Below are 23,069 nucleotides of genomic sequence, written 5' to 3'. Positions count from 1 at the left end.
AACTGCAGAGAAAACCAGTTCCTCAGTGGCACCATCATCATTTAGTGGTTTGTCACCGGTGACAGCACCTCCTCCGGTTCCAGCGTCCAGACCCAGGCCAAAACCAGGAGCAAGTTCCAGTAATCTCAGTGCTGTTCCAATCTCTGCCCCTCCACCCGTGCCGAGTACAAGACCAGGCCAAGCAGACAAAGGATGGCAGCCCACGCCTTTACCCAGGACTGGCAGTCAAAAAAATGCTAACAAAAACAATGCAAGTGAGCACAGGACATGTCTAGTTTTATAAAAGAAATAGAAGGCTTGTATACCAAGCCGCCATCACCACAGCCATCAGAACAGCCAGCCACAGACGGAAACGATGGCGCCGCCGCCCCAGTGGCAAAACCACTACCCCCTCCTCCATCGGGGAGTACTGCCACTGCCAGGCCCACCATCATCCGACCATCAAAGACCAGCGCCAAGGGAGCGCCGCCACCAAGGCCAGCGGGTGGTCCAAAAATTTCCAGTAATTCAACGGCAGCATCTCTGCTGGACATGCCAATCCCAGGAACCCAGGAAGAACCACAGACAATGAAAAAAAGTAGCAGTGCAAGTGCTATTGGGAGATCACAGTCAATGAGAATGCCACCAGCCAGGGTGAGTACAGCTGGTGTTCTGGTAAACTTCACCAATATAGTTTTTGTCATTATTCCACCTGATCACCCCCCAAAAATAGATAAACAAATCCAGAGCTGGTTGAAATGCTATATGATGCAATGCCTCAGTTTAGAGACATATCTTCAATTTTATTTAATTTTTCTATGTGAGAATTTAAATGAACCCAACAACTATCAAATTAAAAAAGTTAAGTGAGAAGTCATTTTCTCTGACTTGAAAAGATTATTATTTTGTCAGACATTATAGGCGAGCGGCGAATCCACAAAAAGGGCCTTATTTAAGGAGTTTAATGTACCCACCTTACATACGGCCACATCATACGTCATTTGAAAGCTTATTATCTCTACATCAAGAATATTGACGATGTGGAGCTGACAATTAGGGCCATACCCCCTTAATTTGCATAATTCACACGGGTACCCAATTTGCATAAGGGCGATATAAAATTAGAAAATTCACTGTTAACTATTGTAAACATACTTTTAAACTATCGAATAATATATCAAATGTAAGGTATTTACATGTAGAATACAACTTTGATATCCAAAGACATATTTAATTGATTTCACTGAAATATTTTCATATTCATATTGACTATAATATTTTCCTCTCTTGAATAACAATATTTTAAAAATGTTAACAAATACAGCTACAACATACAGCTACATCATACATCATTTGAAAGCATATTATCTCTACTACAAGAAAATTGACAATGTTGAACTGTCAAGTACGGCCCTAGCCCTTAATTTGCATAATTTACAAGGGTATCCAATTTGCATAAATGCAATATGAATTTAGAAATTCATTGTTCACTACTCTAAACATACTTTTAAACTATCGAGTGATATATCACATGAAAGGTATTTGCAGAATACGAAATAGATATCGAAAGAGATATTTAAAATGGTTTCACTGAAATATTTTCATATTCATATTTGAAAAATATTTTCCCCTTTTCAATAACAATATTATAAATATTTCATCACATACAGCCACATCATACAGACACATCATACGTCATTTTTATAGCTTATTATCTCTAATTCAAGAAAATTGACAATGTTGAACTATCAAGTAAGGCCGTATCTCTAAATTTGCATAATTTACATAGGTAAGCAATTTGCATAAATGCAATATAAAATTACAAAATTCATTAACTATTCTAAACATACTTCTAAGCTATCGAGTGATATATCAAATGAAAAGTATTTGCATGTAAAAAACAAAATTGACATCCAAAGAGATATACAAAGTAGTTTTACTGAAATATTTTCATATTTGTAGTGAAAAAAATATTTTCCCCTTTTGAATAATGGTATTTCAAAAATTTAAACAGCAGTATCAATGCAACCACATGCATTATGATGTGCAAAAAGTGCACAGAACACGGAGAACAAACAGCTGAAATGAGGTCTGGAAATGAATATTTTGTTTGTTTAATGTATGTTTCAAAACACATGAATAGTTCTTGTCTGCATTATTATCCGATACCGATGTCTAGTTTTTATAGGTCAGAGAGTGTTTCTCCAAACATGCCCTTTGTATGGACTATAATATACCCATTCACAGCATATGAAAACCTTTTAATATATATATATATATATATATATATATATATATATATATATATATATATTCGTAAAGATGTGTTGGGAAAATATCGCCAATCACTATTAAGTCTAAACATAAACAAAGATCCCCATGAACGACACTATTGTAGTTGTTGAAAAGTAACTATGTAGCCGAAACAATGTGTGAGAGTAAGCTGTAGTCAAAGTTATGGCATGATCCATGATCCAAGTCATTCATGGCGATACAGTATCATGCATTTCCAGTACATCTAGTAATTATACATCATCCTCTTCTTAAACAATTTTGTCATGAGTAAAAGGGTTGCCACAGTTATAGCTGCCTTGTGCATGGAAGATTAATTTGACAGCAGACACAACTGGTGACAAGTAATAAGAGAAAGCAAACTCTACACATCGTTCATATTTTATGGTTGTTTGAATTTTGTGTAGGTTATGTTTGGCTGTTTTGTGTAAAGTGTTGATTTGCCATGACGAGGCGTACCCCTAATCTACGTATCCTGCCCTGAACCCGCACTGGAGTTGAAAGACTACTGTGACACTGCGATCCTTTGATGCTACCTTTCGAGAATAGCGTTGTCTTCACCAGTCGCTTAAAAATTCATTTTCGGTTGGTGAAACGTGTGCACTGCTGGACCACGTTGTTTCACTGACGTTAAGTTTGTTCAAGTAAGGAAGCTAGAATGTCTACGGTTTCGGTCTGGTTGTGTTTGTGAATGCTCATGTGATTCGGAGATCGAGCTATTGTAGGTGTTGTTTGGCATAGGTGTAACGCTCATATTTCTATTTCATATGTATGTGATTAGGCTGCGTTCACAAATAATGGTGGTGAGGGGCGGAGGAATTCGGGGTGGAATCGAAAATTTGAGGGATAGTAGAGGAGACTTGAAAGTTTAGATCTGCCTATAGGGGACCTGAAAATATTTTGGTTCCCTTTTACTTTTTGCGATTCCAAGGTTTCGATGGCAATTCAATGAAATCGAATAACATATAAATGTCATCCGATTGTTCTAAAGTTAGTAATAATCAAACAAGATCTAGAATTACTTTTACTTTTTATTTTTACTTCATTACTTTTATCTCGAAAAAATCTTGTATTTTGTATCGTGTTGTTGTGGCATAATTGTTCTACTGTATCGTTATGTTTTGCCTTTAACAAATCCTTGAATGTTGCTGTTTGATTGCATGAACTGGAATGTGGTATCTGTTGGCTTTGTGTGTGTGTTCTTAAGTCGAGAATGTTAATTTGTTGCATCGACGACCTTCATAGATAATGAGGTCTAAAGATGTGATTTTTTGAGAAGAGCTTTCGAAGATTTCAGAGTAGGATGCACTTTTTATGCTTGATATGAATTTATAAAGCTCGAGTTGGGTTCCAATAAAAATCAGACATTGTCTCTGAATCTCAGTCAGAGCGATATTTGTTTTTTGTGTGTTGAATTACTCTTATTTTGTATATATTTTATTCTTATTTTGCATAAAGTGGGCATATTAGTATATACTGCACAATTTTATGAATATTAAAAAAAATCATGATATTCGCGATTTAAATAAAAATATTCAATACGAATATTTTAGATACGTGTTTGGAATTCATAGCTATATTGTACAACACCAATACCTTTCATTTGATATATCACTCGATAGTTTAAAAGCAAGTGTAGAGTACTTAACGATGGATTTTTATAATTTTATATCGGACTCATGCAAATTAGGTACCCGTGTGTATTATGCAAATTAAAGAATCACGGCTCTATTTTGCAGCTACATATCATCAATTTTCGTGAAGCAGAGGTAATAAGCTTTCAAGTGACCTATAATGTGGCTGTTTGATGTAGTTGTATGTGTTAAAATTGTTAAAATATCGTTATTCAAAGGGGAAAATATATTTTTCGATATAATTATGAAAAAAATTCTATAAAATCATTTTAATATCTCTTTGGGTATCTATTTTGTATTCTACATGCAAATACCTTCCATTTGATATATCACTCGATAGTTTAAAGTATGCTTAGAGTAGTTAATAAATCCCTAATTTTATATCACATTTTTGTATTTTGCGTACCCTTGCGAATTATGCAAATTAGGAGCTACGGCCGTACTTGACAGCTCAACATTGTCAATTTTCTTGAAGTACAGATAATAAGCTTTCAAATGACGTATGATGTGGCTGTATGATGTGGTTGTATGTATTAAAATTTTTAAAATATTGAAATTCAAAAGAGGAAAATATTTTTTCAATATAAATATGAAAATATTTCAGTGAAATCAATTTAAATATTTCTTTGGATATCAAAGTTGTATTATACATGCAAATACCTTTAATTTGATATATCACTCGATAGTTTAAAAGCATGTTTAGAGTAGTTAACAGCTAATTTCTAATTTTACATCGCATTTATGCAAATTGGATACCCGTGTAAATTATGCAAATTAGGGGTTATGGCCCTACTTGACAGCTCAACATTGTCCATTTTCATAAAGTACAGATAATAAGCTTTCAAATAATGTATGATGTGGCTGTATGATGTGGCTGCATCTGTTAAAATTTTTAAAATATTGTTATTCAAAAGGTGAAAAAAATTTTTCACAGTAAATATGCATATATTTCAGTGAAATCAATTTTAAATATCTCTTTGGATATCCATATTGTATTTTACATGCAAATACCTTTCATTTGATATATCACTCGATAGTTTGAAAGTATGTTTAAAGTCGTTAACAATGAAATTTCTAATTTTATGTCGCATTTATGCAAATTGGATACCCGTGTGAATTATGCAAATTAGGGGTGTATGGCCCTACTTGGCAGCTCCACATCGTCAATTTTCTTGAAGTAGAGATAATAAGCTTGCAAATGACGTATGATGTGGCCGTATGTAAGGTGGGTACATTAAGTGTGATAAATAGGTGAGTCTGCCGCTCGCCTATTACAAGAGAATTTATACCTGTGGGTAAAGCAAATAATGTCTCAGATATGGTGCTTTATCAAAACAATATACTTGATACATATCCTTATAATTATCTATTTTAATGGCATTTTGTACATTTCTGCCAATTGAAATCTAACCATGTGCAAGGAATTAGATATGATAAATGACAGGCCTCACAATCACCATATCATATCATGAATCGAGCCATATTTTAGCATAGTCTCTCCAGTGACCATGATTTAAGTAATAATGTACCCCCTCTCAGCCCATAATGGATGAAATCAAACTTTGCACATACTTTGATATAATGTACAAGATGAAGCTGAGTATATTATGGAGTGCAAAGTTTGCTTGAGTCCATTATGGGCTGGAAAGGGGGTAGATTATTGCTCTTATTTTATAGTTATGGCGATGCCAGTGAATTTATAAACGTACCAAACATCTGGGGCCACATCCTAGATAATCGGATACATTATCAGTAATAAAACAGTCCTGGGGTATGACGTCACAAAATTCACTGGTATTGACAAAGTTATAATATAATATATGATAATTTACCACAGTATTGAATTATATTTTCTGAGCCCAGAAGACATCGGAAATGCATAAGAATTCTTATTTCTTAAGAATTCATAAGAATTTTCATTGTCATAAGGCTGATGAAAAAAGTCTTCAGAAAGAAATTAATTGACTTGTTGTATATATAGAATCCTTTGATGCCAGAGGACAGGATGAAATATTAGTATCATTTACATGCTGTACATATTATAACAAGGGATAACATGCAGATTGGGTGTTTCCTCTTGTCATTTTTCTCATCAAAGAAAAGAATTCACAAAACAATTGATGAAAATGTAATAATTCACCCTACATTAAGATAAAACATTTCTGCTGCATATTTCCCATTTCATGTTGTCGTGGTTCTCTTTGTCACCACAGCCTGCTTCAGCCTAATTTAGACACAGTGTGTTATTTTTAAACATCCAAATGAGGCCTTTGAAATGCTGGTAGCTTTTCATTGTAACTGTATGATGATATGCAGGCAATACACATCTTCTAACTTTACAGAGATGTGACTCAGGTTCCCTGGGAAAAACAGCACAGTAGCAACACATATCAGGTACAGTTGTATCAGGAACAAAATTGTTCAGTCTACAAACAAACTGCTTGTGACTTCTAGTGGACAACCTTTGGGAAAAAATTTAGAGGTAAAATTCTACGTGTACTAACAATTTATATCGTATATTGTTTGTCTGCAGCCAACAAGCCAACCAAAGAAGAAGGCCCCGGCACCTCCCAGACCAGCTCCCATCACCAAAGGTCCTCAAAAACCTGCCCGTAGTGCTCCAGTCAGACCTAACACTGGTAAGATAGTTTTTTTTTTGTTGAATTTTCTTTACAACACAACAGGTACTTTTCTTTACAACACAACAGGTAGCTTGTTGCACTCACTAAACAGTATATACATGTAACCTTTGTCCTCATATTTTCACAATAATTGTTTTTTTTAAACAGGGACTAAAGCAAAGGCTGGTGCCCCATCATTGCCTCAGAGACCAGGCCCAGGTCATCCATTATTCAAATACATGGTAAGTGTGAAAGTAGAACAGTATATTCAGGTGCAGGGATCCCACTGTCATTCCATCTCTGAAAACCCTGAGCTTTGAATTGGGAATTCTATGCAACTACTCAAGTAAGGGATAGTCGGCCATTGTTTCAACATTGAAAACATTTTGTTGGCACCTTCAACTGTCTATAAGATTTACAAGGTTTGTAAGCCTTGTGAGTACTATTTATACACAGCTCTTTTGATCAAATCAATAATTGTTTTGATCAGGTTTTACAGTTGGTGACCGACTTCTGAACCAAAGTTTTATCACAGTAAATAGATCATGCTTGACGTTATGGAACAGGTCTCCAATGATAATCACAGTTATGTAATAATCTGATGATGAAATCTAATTCTTAATGTGAAATCAGAATAACTTTATATATTTGGACATTGTGTCCGTTCTCTACAGGTGACAGAGCCCCATGCCATAGCAGTGTTCCCATACAACAAACAAAACTATGATGAGCTCTCCTTTGAGGTGAGTCTTCCATTCACAGATATGTCATTATAATTCTGTTAGGAATGCTGATGATAGTGTTTTCAATGACTGTAGCTGTATAGCCGCTATAAGTCATATACTGCACAAACTGTACTCTGCTGACACTATCATATGACTGTGAATGACCACTGCTACCTTTTGTAACTTTGGCACAACTAAACCAAAATCACTGGCGGACAGGCGGCAGAAAACTGTTTAACCCTTTTCAGGTCAAGTCATTCAAAATCTATCAAAATCAAGGTACTGAGAAGATCACAAAAACACAGCACTGCTTTGACACATCCCGTCTATATCAGAGTGTGTCAGTGAAAATCACCATGTTTATGTATGACTGTGAGTGCCAAGATAAGTCAGAGACTGTGTTTGCTAAGTTTTTGGTCCAGCGATACATGGTTTTGGAACCCCTGTACCACTTATATTGTCCCCTGCTTGCATTTATCTAATCGTCTCAAAACGGACGAACTACGAGAAGACCTACGAGCTCGTACGAGCGAAGTACGAGTGACGTAATGTGCCGTACTTTCAAAGGACGAGTGACGTAATGCATGTCCCAAAATCGACAAAAAAACAGCGTCGAACTGAGCGTTGAAAAAAAAAAGACAAAATAGGATTCGAAATGAACGTAGAAACATGCCAAACAGAATGTCAAAGTGGGGTTCTGAATACGGGTGCTAAAATATAGCAAATATGCGAAATAAACACGTAATGACTTGACTGATTTCAGCTTGAATATGTAGCAAGTACAGGAACGAGTTCAAAACGTCTTTCACGTGGGTAGGCCCAACTACTGACTTTGCAGCAATAACACTGTTGACAAAATCTCAACAACAATAAATTGTGGGTTCATCATAATTGGTATTGCATGCATTAGTGAATTTTCAAAAATGACATTCATAATTGCATATATTTCAACTTGGGTAGCAAGAAAACCGACGACTCTGAGTGACTGGCATTGGGCGTTCGTTCGTGTGCAACATCGCCTTGCAAGTTACAGACGACGGGCGGTACGGTGGGAGTAGGCAATAATAGCGATAAACAAAACGGCCAGTTTAGCCTACCCACGATATTGTAATACATACGTCATCCACCCTCTGATGTGATTTTCCTCTAATTAACGCCAAATAAATAAATATATTTGTAAAAATACATTATTACGTCGACGCCGACTTCATTGACGTCGACAAATCGACGTCAACATTTATACTACGACTGATGCCTGGAACTTATCTACCGAACTGAGTGTAGCTAGGTAAGTTTGGAATGTGATGAGTTGGTTTTGAGTGATGTTTTTTTTTGTTGTTCAGGAGCGCGAACGAACGATTGAATATAGAAGTATCGAGCATCGATATCTTGTATGGCTTCTGCACGTTCCGCGATGACAAACAGGAATATTGACCCCACAGTGACCTGACTATACCATTATTCATTAGGCGGGGCCGTATTCCCAACACACCAATAATAGTGTAGTTCCGATAATGTGCTTTTTCAAAACTTGAAGTTGAATGCGAGGTGAGAAAAATGTTAGTCTTTAAAATCATTGTTGAGTAGAGGTCATTTTCAAATAGACTGTACAACATGAGTACACACGGGTGCCACAAAAACACCCGCCAACTCATAAATCCTTCATATTATTCATTGTACACTGTGAGAGAGTGTCGCGTCGTCTCCAGTCTTGACCCGTACGTACAGACTCGTCCGAAAGTCAAAGCCTAGTATTCCTCCGCACTGCACTGAACCCGCTCTCACGACCAAAAAAATAATCATACGAAGTTCACACCCGCTCCTACTTCCGAGTTTCGAATATACACAGAAAATGTGTCTAAGCGTTCGTTTGTCGTAAAATCCTTTCACATAAACAAAAATCTTTCATCTATGGAATACAACATAGTCCTAGGCGTATTCATAAAAAATTAGGTCAAAAGGCATGTGTAACTTATAGCTTGCATACGTCACTCGTCCTTTGAAAGTACGGCACATTACGTCACTCGTACTTCGCTCGTACGAGCTCGTAGGTCTGCTCGTAGTTCGTCCGTTTTGAGACGATTACATACCTCCTGCTTGGATTACATTGATACTGGTATACTAAGGAGAGCCCTGGTAACATGACAAGGGAACCCTGGTAAAATTTACTGGGTACCAACCTTAACAAAAACTCTACAGATAAAATTGTATAGGAGTCTCAAAATGGTTAGAGTCTGTTCAAAATTTAAGTCCACCAGTTTTTGACCGACTTGGTCTGATAGTGACAGGTGCAACAGGCAGGGCTAATATGAATTCCAAACAGTAACTTTTTTTATTCACTTTTTTATTCACAGCAAGATGATGTCATTATCCTTCTGAGGAAAGTTGACGATGACTGGATGTTTGGTAGGAACGTTGATCAAGAAGGAATGTTTCCCAAAAAATTCGTCAGAGTAGTTCAAGCTTTACCAGGAGAGGTGTGTACAGTACTCAGAAGATACTGTGGTTTGAAAGGACCTTTTATGAGTTTGTGATCTTCTCACTGTCTCATGCATCATGTCTCAGTATTTTTGTAGCTTTCATCAAAGACGTGATAAAATATTAATGAATGATAAGCAGAACTTGACTGGCATTTTATCTGAAAATTTGTAATTCTCTCGATGTGGTTTTGTTTTCACAAAATATGGTGATGATATCAGAGAGCAAGAATGAGAAAACTTCTGTATTTACATAAACTTTCCTATTTCCTTTGCACATCACTCTTTCATGAAAACCTGACTCATCGTTTACAGAGACCTGGTCGGGTTGAAGGACCCTCCGCCGTGGCATCCTATGACTACGACTCCACAGCTCCCGATGATCTGAACTTCAACAAGGGTGATTTCATCAAACTCCTGTCGAGGTGTGGAGATGACTGGTATAGAGGGGAGTGCAATGGTGAAGTGGGAATGTTCCCAAAAACTTTTGTAGAGGTCCTGGTAAGTACCCCTCATTGCAGTAGACTGACTGCCCACCCTCCGAGTCAGAGTGGTATAGTCCACTTGATACTTGGTAACCATTGGATATTGTCTGCAAAGGGATGTATACAGGGGTTAGCAGACCTTAATCCAATTTCTTGGGCGTCTTCAATTAGTGTTAACAAATTCACGTCTGATGTATTTCAATATTGATTCTGTTCGACATGTGAGGCCAAAACAAAGATCATTTCTGGTCAACGTGCGCGTCATTTCAGAACCTGTGTGTCATGTCTTTGTGGGGTGGGGTGGGGGGTGGCATACTCATCAGTACAGCTATCCATGATATCCCTGTTTGCATGTCCAAAAATGCTAAAAAGGAAAAAGAAAGTATTATGCAGCCAGTGATAAAAGACAATAACTGTTGTATTAATAGTGCCAAACCAGCATTGATAGGAATAAAAAAAAAGAAATGAAAAAAAGCATCATATAAAAAAAGAAGACCATGTCGCCGCATCATTTTTGCTGAATGTCAAGCACCAGAAACAATTTTTTTTTGCCTAAACATGTAAACACAGTGTCTTTATGAAGTGCACAAATCTTGACAAATGTCAGTCATCAGGTCAGAGAGTCATTAAGTAGAGCACCAACCATTCATTTGCATATGATAAGCAGTGATTTATCAAAAATAAACTTGATAAAATCAAGTCTTCCACCCAAATTATGCAATGTTGCATCTCTAAAGTCATAAATTGGATGAATGATAGCAAAATAGAAGCAACTATAGTTATATCTCCAAGATTGTCCTATAAACGCCTTCCTGCTATGTTGCATGCTGGCAACTCTGACACAAATTTCACCCACGATGTAAAAAAACCCTGGTGTCACTCTTGATTTCCTCATAGGCATGTAAATATCAATTTACATCCAAATCAGAAAAATCAGTTCCATTCAACATTTACTCACCATTGAAGCTACTAAACTCTCATCTGGATTACCACGGCTCGATTTTATCAAGTTTTCCTATACATTTCAATGAAAAAAGCTGCAAAGATTTCAAAATGCTGCTGCTTGACTTCAACAACATTGAACCTCTTGAACTTTCTGCATTGGACTACCAGTCACGTTCCATATACAATACCGTACGGCATAAAGTGTCATCAATTTGATACAACCCCATTACTGGCAGCGGACCACAATTATCTATCTGAACTCTTACATGTAAAAATGTATTGCCCTACAATCCAGCTTGGAAAAAACCCACCAGCCTCTGTCACTCTCCGTCCTCAGGTTCCTTTCTACATGCCCTCAAGACACATTTATTCAAACACTGACTTCCTTTCCACTCATTCTTTCGCTCCCCACAGTTCTTCTGACATCCTTCCTGTGCCTAGAACTCAACAAGATATCAGCACGTTATAAATTTCCTTCATATTATTATTATCAAATAGGTCTGAAAAATTGCACCCTTGAAACTCATACTGTCAGCTTGTATCCACAGAACAAATCCACTCTATAGAAGTATTTCATCTTGCATATTCTCATCAGCAAATTCTGTAATACTAATGTTGCAAGAATTTTTTTATATCAGTCGTATTGGATAGTTTCATTGATAATATGTCACAGAGTAGTATTGAAATTATTGGAGTTTCTCGCCATAAAAAACCAAATCAAGTTTTGACAAAGTTTCCATGTGTTCTCCACAGCCTTGAAATACAGAGGAGCAAATAATTTACATAACAATGTATACTTTGCATATTCTCTTGTTGTACAAATATATTCTTTTGTACTGTAATCAACGTATGAATACAGGGTTTCAAAACAGAAGGATGGCCGACCTCTAAAAATCCCCTTGTGGAGAACCGTGCATGTTTACCAGGAAACCTATCAAATTTTATTCATTGACACGTTTTGAAATCTGCAAAGAGAGATAATTTGTGTGTACAAGTTTCCACTACGTGTGTTCTGACATAATTTGGTTTCTTGCCATCACAGGAGGATCTTCCTGAAGAAAAGGAGGAAGTGAAACCAGATACGTTAAGGTAGCATTCCTTTTTACCTTGTGTTTCAAATCGCTCAGGACATTTTAATCAAAATTTATGTCAAAGTTTTTATGTCAAAGGACATATAGAAATTTATTGATGCTATTAAAACAGACAAGTAAATGCACAAACATAGTGAGGTACTTGATGTATGTGCGGAATGTGTAAGGAAATTTACATATATACAGACAGACAGACAGACAGAAACACATAGACAGAAATCCATACATATATCAATCAATGAATACTTTATTCATCCCAAACACTGGTCAATTAAAATGGTGACTGAAGAAAACACATGCGCAAAAGAAGACATCGACAAAAGAGAAGTAAATAAAAAACAAACAAACAGACACTGGATAAAAGCATATACATACATGCATACATACACACACAGACACACACAGACATACTCACACACAAACATACATACGCACCTACATATCTACATGCATACGTACACACATACTGCACACATATATACACATACACACACATACATACACAGACACACACACACACATATACAGAACAGGGATATACGTCTATGTAGGATTCCAGTCATTTCAAATTGGTAAAGGAAAATAAGGTCATCCTGATATGTGTGTACACTGCTCAATAGTTTCATGAAGTTTTTGTAAAACATACTTTTCCAATAATATGACTGAAGACAATTTACATATATTTTTGCATTTTTTTTAAATATGATTTGTTGTTTTTTTTCCCCCATTATTCATTCCCCTTGCAGTGTCCACCAAACCATCTCATTGTAAGTTTTCACAATCCCTATTTTGTCCTTTTTTTTAAGTTTTACAATCATTGTGTATATTGTTCCCTCTAACAATAACTTTCATATCATCTACTTTGTTTGCCCCCTGTGTGCCGGAGGCACACTAGAGGGCCAATGTCATCATTCTGTCAGTCTGTGTTTTCCATATTTTAATTCCATTCTCATATCACCTTTTCTGGGTTTTTCATCGTAAGGTTTATAATCCATTGTTATCTTCTTACATATTTTTCTTGCAACCTTCATATTAGATTTCTCAATATTGTTAAACAGCACACTCTGTTTCAAGAGATACAACATTTCCTACCAGAAATCAGAATTCACCAAAGAGAGATTTTAACAGAGACGTTTCACTGACATTTTTGGTATCATTGAGCAACCTGCCATTGCTCTCACAAGTTGAAGTTTAGAGTTTTGAATTTTCAGACTTTCAACACCTGGTATACCATTTAATAGAAAGAACTGTGTATCAAAAGTGAACTCAACACAACAGATGCATTCTCTCAACGTTTACAATGCAAGAAACTGTTCGCTGGAAACTGTTACGAGTATCATGCTTGGTTCTTGCTTGAGTATACTGTTTCCAAGAGCAATAACAAAAACCATAGCTCAAACAAGAGTCAAAAGTACATGGACAAATAATCATCTCTTACCGTTTCTTGTCCTTTTATCTAACCTCTTCGAAAGTCTTTCACTAATTGATCAAAGACCTTTATATTTCATTATCTGTTGGTCAAGGGTTAGACAATGCACTTGGACCACCCACTGTCATTAATCCAGCCTGTCCTCTTTGTTCAGTAATGGCCACTGACTCTTGTAGCTATGGAAACAAGGTGGAATACGGTATTTGCTGAAAGTGAAACCATACTTTACCAATCCTGTCAAAGAGACAGGATGTGATCATCCTGCTTTCTGAACTGGTCATGATGATGATGATGATGATGATGATGATGATGATGTCAATTGCGATGATGATGTTGTTTATAACACAATGATGCCACTTTCTCTTTTACAGCGGTCCGCGATGCAGGGCTCGCTTTGACTTTGAAGCTGAGGGTGAGGAAGATCTGGACTTTGACGAGGGCGACATCATTAGATTGATTGAGCCAGTCGGTGAGGAGTGGATGAGAGGGGAACTCAACGGTAAAGTGGGTATCTTCCCTCTGGAGTTCGTGGAAATCATTGAAAATTTACCGGCGTCATCTATTGCTATGGCAACACAAGTGGACTCTCCTCCTCCATCAGCATCAATCACCGTGACACCACCGACGCCCACAGCAGATGGTAAGATAGTCACAGTACATATTGTTGTTTCTGTCAAAAACATGAGAGTATTGAAATCCAAAATTCGTGCCAACCATACCATGTAGTTTGGTTTACCAAAATCCCCATTATGTAATCAGCAATGGCAAATTAAACGCAGTGCCTGAAATTCTCTTATTCAGTACACACGTTTCTGTAGCATTTGGTTAATCACAACTTTTCTTTCGTTGTTCAGATAATTTGGTCACTGCCCTGTATGATTTCGAAGGAACAGACAATACTGAACTCACTTTCAAGGTAGGTACATCAAATGAAGGTTGGTTTGAAAATGTCAAGATATAATCAAACTGATCTCGCATTGTACTTGAAATCTAAGATCAGACCAAACATAAAACAATGTGTAATGTCATGTTATGTGTACATTTCAAAAAGGATTTATCAATATATTTCAAAAGCTCAATGCTCTCAAAATTCATTATGAATTCATGCAAGTCCATATGAAAACAACAAATCTTTTGCTTATAACTGTAAATGATATATGGGAATACTCATCGCTTTCATAATTCTGCAGAAATGCTGTCTTGAAAATGCTGTTATTTGTCAGGATGCTATCGCCCATTGCAGTGCTATGCCTTTGATACCATTGGCAGTTCGGAGATTTTAGTGGTTGAAATGAAAGAAGGAAAATTTTGAAGTGAGATACCAGTTGATTAACCCTTTCACCACCATGGTTTGGCCCAAACCCATTGTTATCAATGGTAATTTTGGACCTGTTCACAGGGAATAGGGGTGAACAGGTCAATAGAAGTGAAAACATGAAGTATCCAAAGTGTATCAATGATCAAATTCTTGGAGGCTCCAAATATCGACATGATCACAATAGTTTCTGACCAATAAAAACATCTGTTTCTCCACTGCAGACTGGCGATAAAATCAAAGTAACAAACCAAGTGAATGCTGATTGGTTAGTCGGTGAAATGTACGGGAAGAGTGGTAGATTCCCATCAAATTTCATCGACAGAGTTCCAAACAATCTACCTCCAGTTGCTGAAGACCTTCCTGCCGCGCAGGTGAGAGAGATATCTGGTGTGAAGTTTGCAGAATCTGCAGATATAGTCTGGGTGTTCTTGTGAATTCATGATGTATAATGACATTTGCTGTAACTCCTTAATTTGATCTTTCGTCAGAACACTATCAACTGCTTTCTCAATAATGATTAAAGGATTGAATTTACTTTTTATCACTCTTATCTGACATCAAAGACTTACAAATGTTATCTACGTAACAGGTTCACCTTGATTGAGGTATTATTGTATCTGCTCAAGTCCTTGCTGTGGATTTTCAATGTATCCAAGCTATTGATACAATCTATCTGATCATCATACTCCGTTCAAAAGTTATCTCCAGTAGAAAACAAATTTTAAGGTTAGAATTTCAAACTTTCTATTGTTATATTCTCTTGTGTGTGTGTCATGTGGTATAATATATATTTCCATATTTATCATTTTTCCCCACTGCTAGCAGTCTGGTCCACACTGCATAGCTAAGTTTGACTATGACGGCACCCCTCCGGATGATCTCAGTTTCAAAGAGGGAGACAAAATCATGCTGACAGAGAGAGTAGGTGCTGACTGGTACAAAGGTACATGTAACGGCCAGGAGGGAATGTTTCCAAAGACGTTTGTGGAAGTCGTGGAAGATTTACCTTCAGATAAAGGTTAGGATCTAACAAAGCGATTGTCAAGTTCAAAATCACAAGAAATGGTGATATATGTCTATCATTTCTTTTATAAACATAAGTTTTGCCTTAGCTTGTGATGGTTCAATTAATTCAGAGTAAGAATCAGTTGTAAGAACTATATTTTGAACCATAGTGAGTGATAATAGATGGGTCAGGGCTTTATTGAAATCGATGAATTGTCAACAGGTTCATAAATTGTCGCCAGTTTGGTCTTTAGAAACTTTCAGAAGAACTGCCACCACTGTCCATACTGTTCTGAATTGATAGTACAAATTTCAATATGACAAATTTTTGAAAGGAAAACAAAATCATTTTTTTTCATTGAAAACAGGACATTTTTAATCACCATGTTTTCGGTGGTGCTTGACTGGATAAAAGCGCCCTCACATGGGTGAGAAAGGTATGGCTAAAAAATTACCACCTTTATCATACATGCTGGATGTGCCAGTAATAAGTAAAGTGTAGTTTGTTCAAGACTTAAAAAGAGAACATATTGCTGTTTGGATTTCTAGGTGCAAAGCAGTCTACCAGGCAGAGAGGTGGTTCATTTGAAGAACTGATGCCAAAGGCGGAAGCTCTGTATGACTTCACAGGGGAAAGTGATGGAGACCTCAGCTTCAAGGTAAAAGTCTGTGATTCTAAATCTATTAGTGAAAATCTCTTTGCAAACCTAAAATATATCAAGTGAAGTGGAAAATGATTTCATGAAGGATTTTCATTATTTTTGAATCAATTTCTATAATAGATATTAATGACATTTGTCAAATTTGTATTTGTAAATTTGGTCAGTTTAAATCCAATTAATAAATCCAAAACTACAAAATAAGCTACGATTTCAATGTCATTTGACTGTTCCTGCTTGGATGAAGTCACTTTTTGTCTTCAGCTGTGTTTTTGATATCATTTTCTTTTATCACACACAGGCCGGTGACACCATTTATCTGCTGAACAAAGTGACTGATGAGTGGTACAACGGAGAACTCAACGGCAAAGTCGGACAATTCCCAGTAGCCTTTGTGGAAATCATCATACCACTACCGGGGCCACGAGGGCTATGATGATGTTTGATCACAAAGAAAGGATTGTATCTTCACTCCGTGTCAGCCCAAACCCCTGGATACTCCGCCAAATGCCATATTTCATCAGTGGTTGATTCTTGGAGTTTTGTGAGAACTAATTTGCTCAGATCACGGAGGAATTGCTCTTTTGGGGAAAAACTATGTGCAATATACTTAAACGGTTTTAAAATGCTCTGTTTATGATCAGAGAGGGCGTCAATGCTAGAGAGAATTTATTTAAGTCAGCCCACTTCAGTGATGGTGGTGAGAATATTTTTACAGAAAAAAAATTATCTTGGAAGAAAAAATGTCTATATTGAATATGATCGCAAGTACAGGTCTGCGTCTCATCGTGTAGTCAGTGTCAATCTATCAGAGAGCTGAGGTGTTGTAAGTTTTTGTTAATGTTGTTTTGACAATGAAATCTGTAATTTAACTCAAAGTTAAACAGTCATCAAAAATTAGTATTTTATTTACAAATAGCAGTTTTCTATCTCTATCGTGAAGTCCATAGCAGTTATAATAAATATTTTTTTGTTGATTTTTACATTAAGTAATGTCAAAATGTCTTTCATGACCGATGATTGAGCAGAGAATCATGTGGATGCTCTCAATGTGCAAATGCACAGTGTAGTATATTATTCAGTTTCCACTTATTTGGAGCTTTTAGTGATGGTTTATTCCAGTCTGTTGAAACATTCTCCTTGTGAAATATTTCAAGGATGTTGAAACACTTATTTAGCTTGTCAGAGATGCTTGTGACCCTAATCCTGCCAGACAGTAAACTTCCCTATTTGTGCCATGTCAGTAAAAAGCGGTATTGAGCCAAATCTAGTACATCCTTTCACCTGCTTGGCATGGTATGTGATCGCAGGTTTAGTCAGTGAAAATCATATTTACAGCATCTTGGTATGCAGGGGCCTTCAAATTTTTGTGAAAATGCAACATACGGCACCTTGTGATGCCAAACTGGTTGCAACCAACTTGACCTGATGGTGACATATGAACTTGGCGGGATAAAGATACATGTAAAATGCACTGTTTTGTTTCACATTTGAATTGTAGCCTGGACTAGAATTCACTTGTCAACAATAACAATGAATTTTACACATATATAAAGGCTGAGTTGACAAGCTGAATACTGTGTATCTCAACATGCTTGGGAAGAAGAACAAGAAACTGTGGTTGACGTTGAAAACAAAAAAGTGAAAGCAATCACCATAGTAACAGCTTCTAACCCTTTTATCAAGTGTTTACAATTGACCAAAGAAAGGACAAAGGGTACAGTCAATACCGATAGACAATAACCGGAGCTCTACACATGTATGTTTGCAATAGACAGCTGATCTATTACACAGCTTACAGGTATGCATCTTTGTCAATATATACCCACAGCAGTTCAAGTGTAACGTCGTTTGACCTGACTGGTCTTGAACTCTTCGCAAGCATGTACACAGAGCAGCAAACAACATGTCATTTCCAGAAACAAGATGCCAAAATTTGGGCAATCTTGAGCTTTTTTGCACTTATGCGATTGATTATCTCACTAATTACAAGGCAGTCATTTAGTTCTGTAATCATAAGGATACCCATGGCTTTTTCTCTTTTGAAAAAGAGGAAAACATGTTAAATTTTAAATTTGAATTTGGTGTAGGTCAGCCTTAGATGCTTAATTCAGACAAATGTCATTTACCAATAGTTGCCTGTTTGCCTCACAAACATTTAAACACAATGAAATATGTAAATTGAACATAACGAGTAGCTCCACCAAGGTATATTGAATAACTGATTAGTAACAAACTGGTTTGAAAATTTACGGGAGAAATAGTTTCTATTTACTGACGGTCATGACAGAATGTGTTGTAAATAGTGTGTTTTAATAGCTTTATTTTGTTTTGTTTTGTGAAGTCGGAAGGTTTTTTAGTTTTGAATACTTAATCTAATCAGAGCCCTGAAGTCCAGGGTCTATGGCTCTAACAATGCTTCTCCCACTCTGAAATCAGTATGTTGACAGTGTAATCTTGATCATTTTTGCACCTGCTAGATATGATTCAAAGTTCAGCCATTTGCTCAAATTACTTTTCAAGAAGATAGTGTATATGTGTCTTTTTTTTTTGAGATTGCATGAAATTTTTCTTACAAGTTCTTTTTATACTTGATAGCGGTCAGTGACTTAACGCCACTGACATTTTTCAACTTATTCCTCTTTGAAGATATTTCTACTGATACTGTCTGTCTTTCTAAAACTCATTTACCTTACTCTTTGCAGTCTCAGTGTACTCTTACATTCATGTTCTCTGCCTGTCTACTGGGTAGCTTATTTTCCTATCAAAATCAACGGTGTTTGGTCATAGAGTGGGCAGCCAGCAGCATCTGTGATTCGGATGACATTGCAGAATTTTAGAGTAGTCCATTACAAAGTGAAATATAATGTTTGTTTTGAGAAAACGATACAGATCTTCGATGTGGTGCAGTATTTGTACAGGAAATATTTTCATGCGCATACAGAGATTTCATTGTGTAAATTAGTTTTCAGAACCGATTTGATGGATAGCTTTGACTTCTCAATTTTCAATTCTGAAAAGAAGAGCAAACTTTTTTTATTTATTGATACCCATTGTCCATTTTGCAATCTTTCTTCTTGATGACAAAGTTATGAAGTGCTATGTGAAAGGAGGGGTAAATTCCCCCCCCCCCCCAAGAATGGAGCTATCATCACAAAAATCTAAGTGCAGAGCCTTTGAACGGCTTATTACGTGAGTGCCGTTCCCAATCACAGAATTTAAAATCGATGGAGAATGGAATTTGTGATGACGGAAGTTACAATCATGTTTCTTGTAGAAAAAGTAAACATTTCTAAATGCTGAGATCACATTAAGTGCTTTGGACATACTCAAGACTGCTGCTTGTGTTTTTTCCTAGTGTAATGGCCAATTTACACAATTGAAGCGAGTGCCTTAACAGTGTTTGTTTGGAACAAGTCATTTTTACAGCAGTGTAGGAGTTTAATTCAAATCAGATTACAGCTGTATTTTGCAGATTTGTCATGGAAAGTAGTACAGGAACAGTTAAATTTTATCAATACTCACTCTCACCATCGTCATTTCTTCCGCACTAAGTTTTACATCATTTAAAGAATTGTCTGAACTTTCTTCGGCTTTTTTCATCTCAGTCTCTTCCAAACCCCCCCCCCCCCTTTTCAGCTCAGCTGTTGCAGCAAAATTATGTATCTCTGGACAAGTGCAAAGTCACATTTTGATGAACTGAAAATGTTTATAACCAGCTCAAATAAAAAAAACTGTTTCAACATTTTTTTGAAAAGTATTGAAAATTCTGTTCAAAATTTAGTCAGAATGCCAAGTACGATGTCATTGCTGAGAAATACTTTTTAAAGACACCTTACCAGGTAATATTTCTGTAAAGGTGTGAAAAGACATTGTTTTCGCCTCACCAATGTAACAATCAGATGCTTTCTGTTATTTTAAACTGAAATCCAGCCAAGCCTGTTCTCTTTATCATGCAGCTACAGCAAACAGCTTAGCACTTCTATGCAAATGGCGGCAGATGTGTATATTTTGCTGATACACATCTATTTTGAACGCTGTGAAGTACGCAGAGAATAAAAATATATAAAAGAATCACATTTTGTTGCTCTGGTGTTTTCTTTTTTCTTCCAAATATAATTCTTGGGCATGTGTTGAACAAACATAAATCTGTTACACTGACTGTAGTATTTCAGTCTAATTCAACCAAGTTTTGACGTTCCAAACTCCTTCCCTGTATCTAGTTCCATCAGCAGCATCAAAATAAAATAGGAAATGTCTGTTGGTGAAAGTATTAAATGAGCAAATTTCACACCTCCAACAATACCACGTGTCCATGTGTAAATTGGTTTCTTCCCTTTGCTTACTGGGCACTACAAACAGACTGGGTTTTTTTAAGATTTTTTATTTTTCGTTTGTTTTTTGTTGATTTTGCATGATGAATATAAAATTAATGTCAGAGCTCAGTATGTGTACATAGAACACAAAAAACTGGAGTGAAACTGTTCTGACTGTCCCTTCGAATACAAAGTTAAAAAACATTTTGTTCTATCACAAACTATCTGCATGTTATGCTGTCAACTTTGAATATCTCCACTGACATGCCTAACTCGGAGCACAGTTGGGACTTTGGAGGGGTGTCTATGCATCTTCAGGCAAATGCTTCAGCTAACACAATGGTTTAATAAGCCAAAGTGAGAGAGCAATAGTGAGCAGGAGGGAAATATTTTTTAGATGTTTTCACTTTCCTCTCTTAACTTTAAGTTTGTTCGAGATACATAATAGAATGATAGCGTGTTACAACATAGGGAACCCAGAAATCTGGTTGTTGTTGTTGTTCGTATTTATTTATTTATTTATTTAAAGGAAGACCAACGGGAACAAGTCCCATTTACAGGCTCCAAAAAACATAAAGTTTAAAAATACAGAAATTTAAAAATACAAATATACAACCCACAGTACAGAACATTATAAAAGTAAGCTAAATGAAAAACAAACAAAAAAGTCTACCAATTTAAACATGACAGTTTTACCAAGCGTCTAAAACTTCCGTAAAATGAAAAAATGTCAATAGCGGGGTTTGAAGTGCACAGTTCATTTAAAGTGCTCATACATCTTTGAGAAGCGGAGTACTTAAAAACATTGAGTTTGCTAACTGGAAGTCTAAGGGACTGGTCAGTTTCTTCAGCCTGGGGGGGCCGGTGGATTCATGGGGGGGGTCACCCTGTTTTTTGACTTTGGTGATAGGGGGGGGGTCACCATGTTTTTGAAATGCCCAATAGGGGGGGTCAGTGTGTTTTTGAATTTTGACACAGGCTCATCATTGCCTAAAATGCTGGTGTCAGCCACAAAATTCATCATTCAGTTGTATTTTTCGGCGCGCCCATCGGGCGCGTAACTTTAATAATCAGTCATATTTTTCAGCACGCCCAACTTATATCAAGCATACATACATCAGAGATATCTGTATGTTCAATATTTTTCAGCGTGCTCTTCAAGCTCATTACTTTAATATATCATACATCTTTCAGCATGCCCTTCAGGTGCATGACTTTAATATACAAGGCATATATATCAGAGATATCAGGATGTCTCATATTTTTTGGCGCGCCCTTCGGGAGCCATACTTTCAGAGATATCTTGATGTTGCTAAGTGAAAGTGTACCATTATGAAATCTGCATTTCATATGAAAAGGATGACAAATTCCTGATACTTTTCTGTTCTCTCTGTGAGAATTCAGTATGAGAAAGCAACATGCACAAATATTTCACAATATATATTTGATACAGTGACTTATTTTAGAGATAGAGAAATGACAAGATATCTTTCCTTCTCATTGATGCAATTATTTTCCTTTGTTTCATAGGTTTTCTGTAGCAAGATGCTTTTTTATGAACAAAATAACAGTTAAAAAGGCAGTTTTTGTCATTATTAGCTGTGCATTTATGGTTTCAATGTTACACAAGAAAAGGTCCTCTCAGACACTGTACACATCAGATTTGGCTAAAAAGCTCTGTATGGCTCCTCAGTAGATTTAATTGGATGGTTGGCAAGTCTTAACACCCATCAAAGTTTTTGATTCACTGCTTTTTCCTCTTTGATATTAATGATTGACATCCATTTCTGTACAACAGTTCAGGACATCTGGTTAAGCAGAGAAAGTGTGAAATACATTCACAGCTCATTCAAAATACAGCTCATTCAAAATGTACTGTATTTAAACTTAAGATTGACACTTTGAAATTCCTATCTTACAACTGACATGTCAACAATTTCACTAAAACATAGAATGACTATTTAAAATATAAATATATGTAAAATGTAAAATATAATTATATATAATATATATATATATATATATATATATATATATATATATATATATATATATATAATTTATGTCCATCTTTTGTTTTACCTTTGTCGCGC

General features: G+C 36.3%; 1 protein-coding gene across 4 annotated transcripts; it reads left to right on the top strand.

Moving 5' to 3' along the window:
* The first annotated feature begins 11 nt into the window (after positions 1 to 11).
* Positions 12 to 20,734, top strand: LOC139131637 (SH3 domain-containing protein 19-like). Of its 4 annotated transcripts, none has more exons than XM_070697784.1 (14): positions 105 to 633; positions 6,439 to 6,544; positions 6,695 to 6,768; positions 7,201 to 7,269; positions 9,606 to 9,728; positions 10,044 to 10,229; positions 12,201 to 12,247; positions 12,996 to 13,016; positions 14,050 to 14,318; positions 14,533 to 14,594; positions 15,218 to 15,367; positions 15,822 to 16,014; positions 16,551 to 16,660; positions 16,962 to 20,734. In XM_070697784.1, exons 1-14 carry the CDS (start codon positions 268 to 270, stop codon positions 17,094 to 17,096), a joined length of 1,911 nt encoding a protein of 636 aa, XP_070553885.1. In that variant the 5' UTR covers positions 105 to 267; the 3' UTR covers positions 17,097 to 20,734. The 4 variants fall into 4 exon arrangements, with proteins under 4 accessions (XP_070553886.1, XP_070553885.1, XP_070553884.1 ...); XM_070697783.1 differs by having other exon boundaries at positions 15,819 to 16,014; XM_070697785.1 differs by lacking the exon at positions 12,996 to 13,016 and having other exon boundaries at positions 12 to 633; positions 15,819 to 16,014.
* Positions 20,735 to 23,069: the final 2,335 nt, after the last annotated feature.

This window comes from Ptychodera flava, chromosome 4 (assembly GCF_041260155.1).
Source record: "Ptychodera flava strain L36383 chromosome 4, AS_Pfla_20210202, whole genome shotgun sequence".
NCBI lineage: Eukaryota > Metazoa > Hemichordata > Enteropneusta > Ptychoderidae > Ptychodera > Ptychodera flava.
Note: the sequence above shows the minus strand (reverse complement) of the source record. Positions and strands in the feature narration are given on the sequence as shown.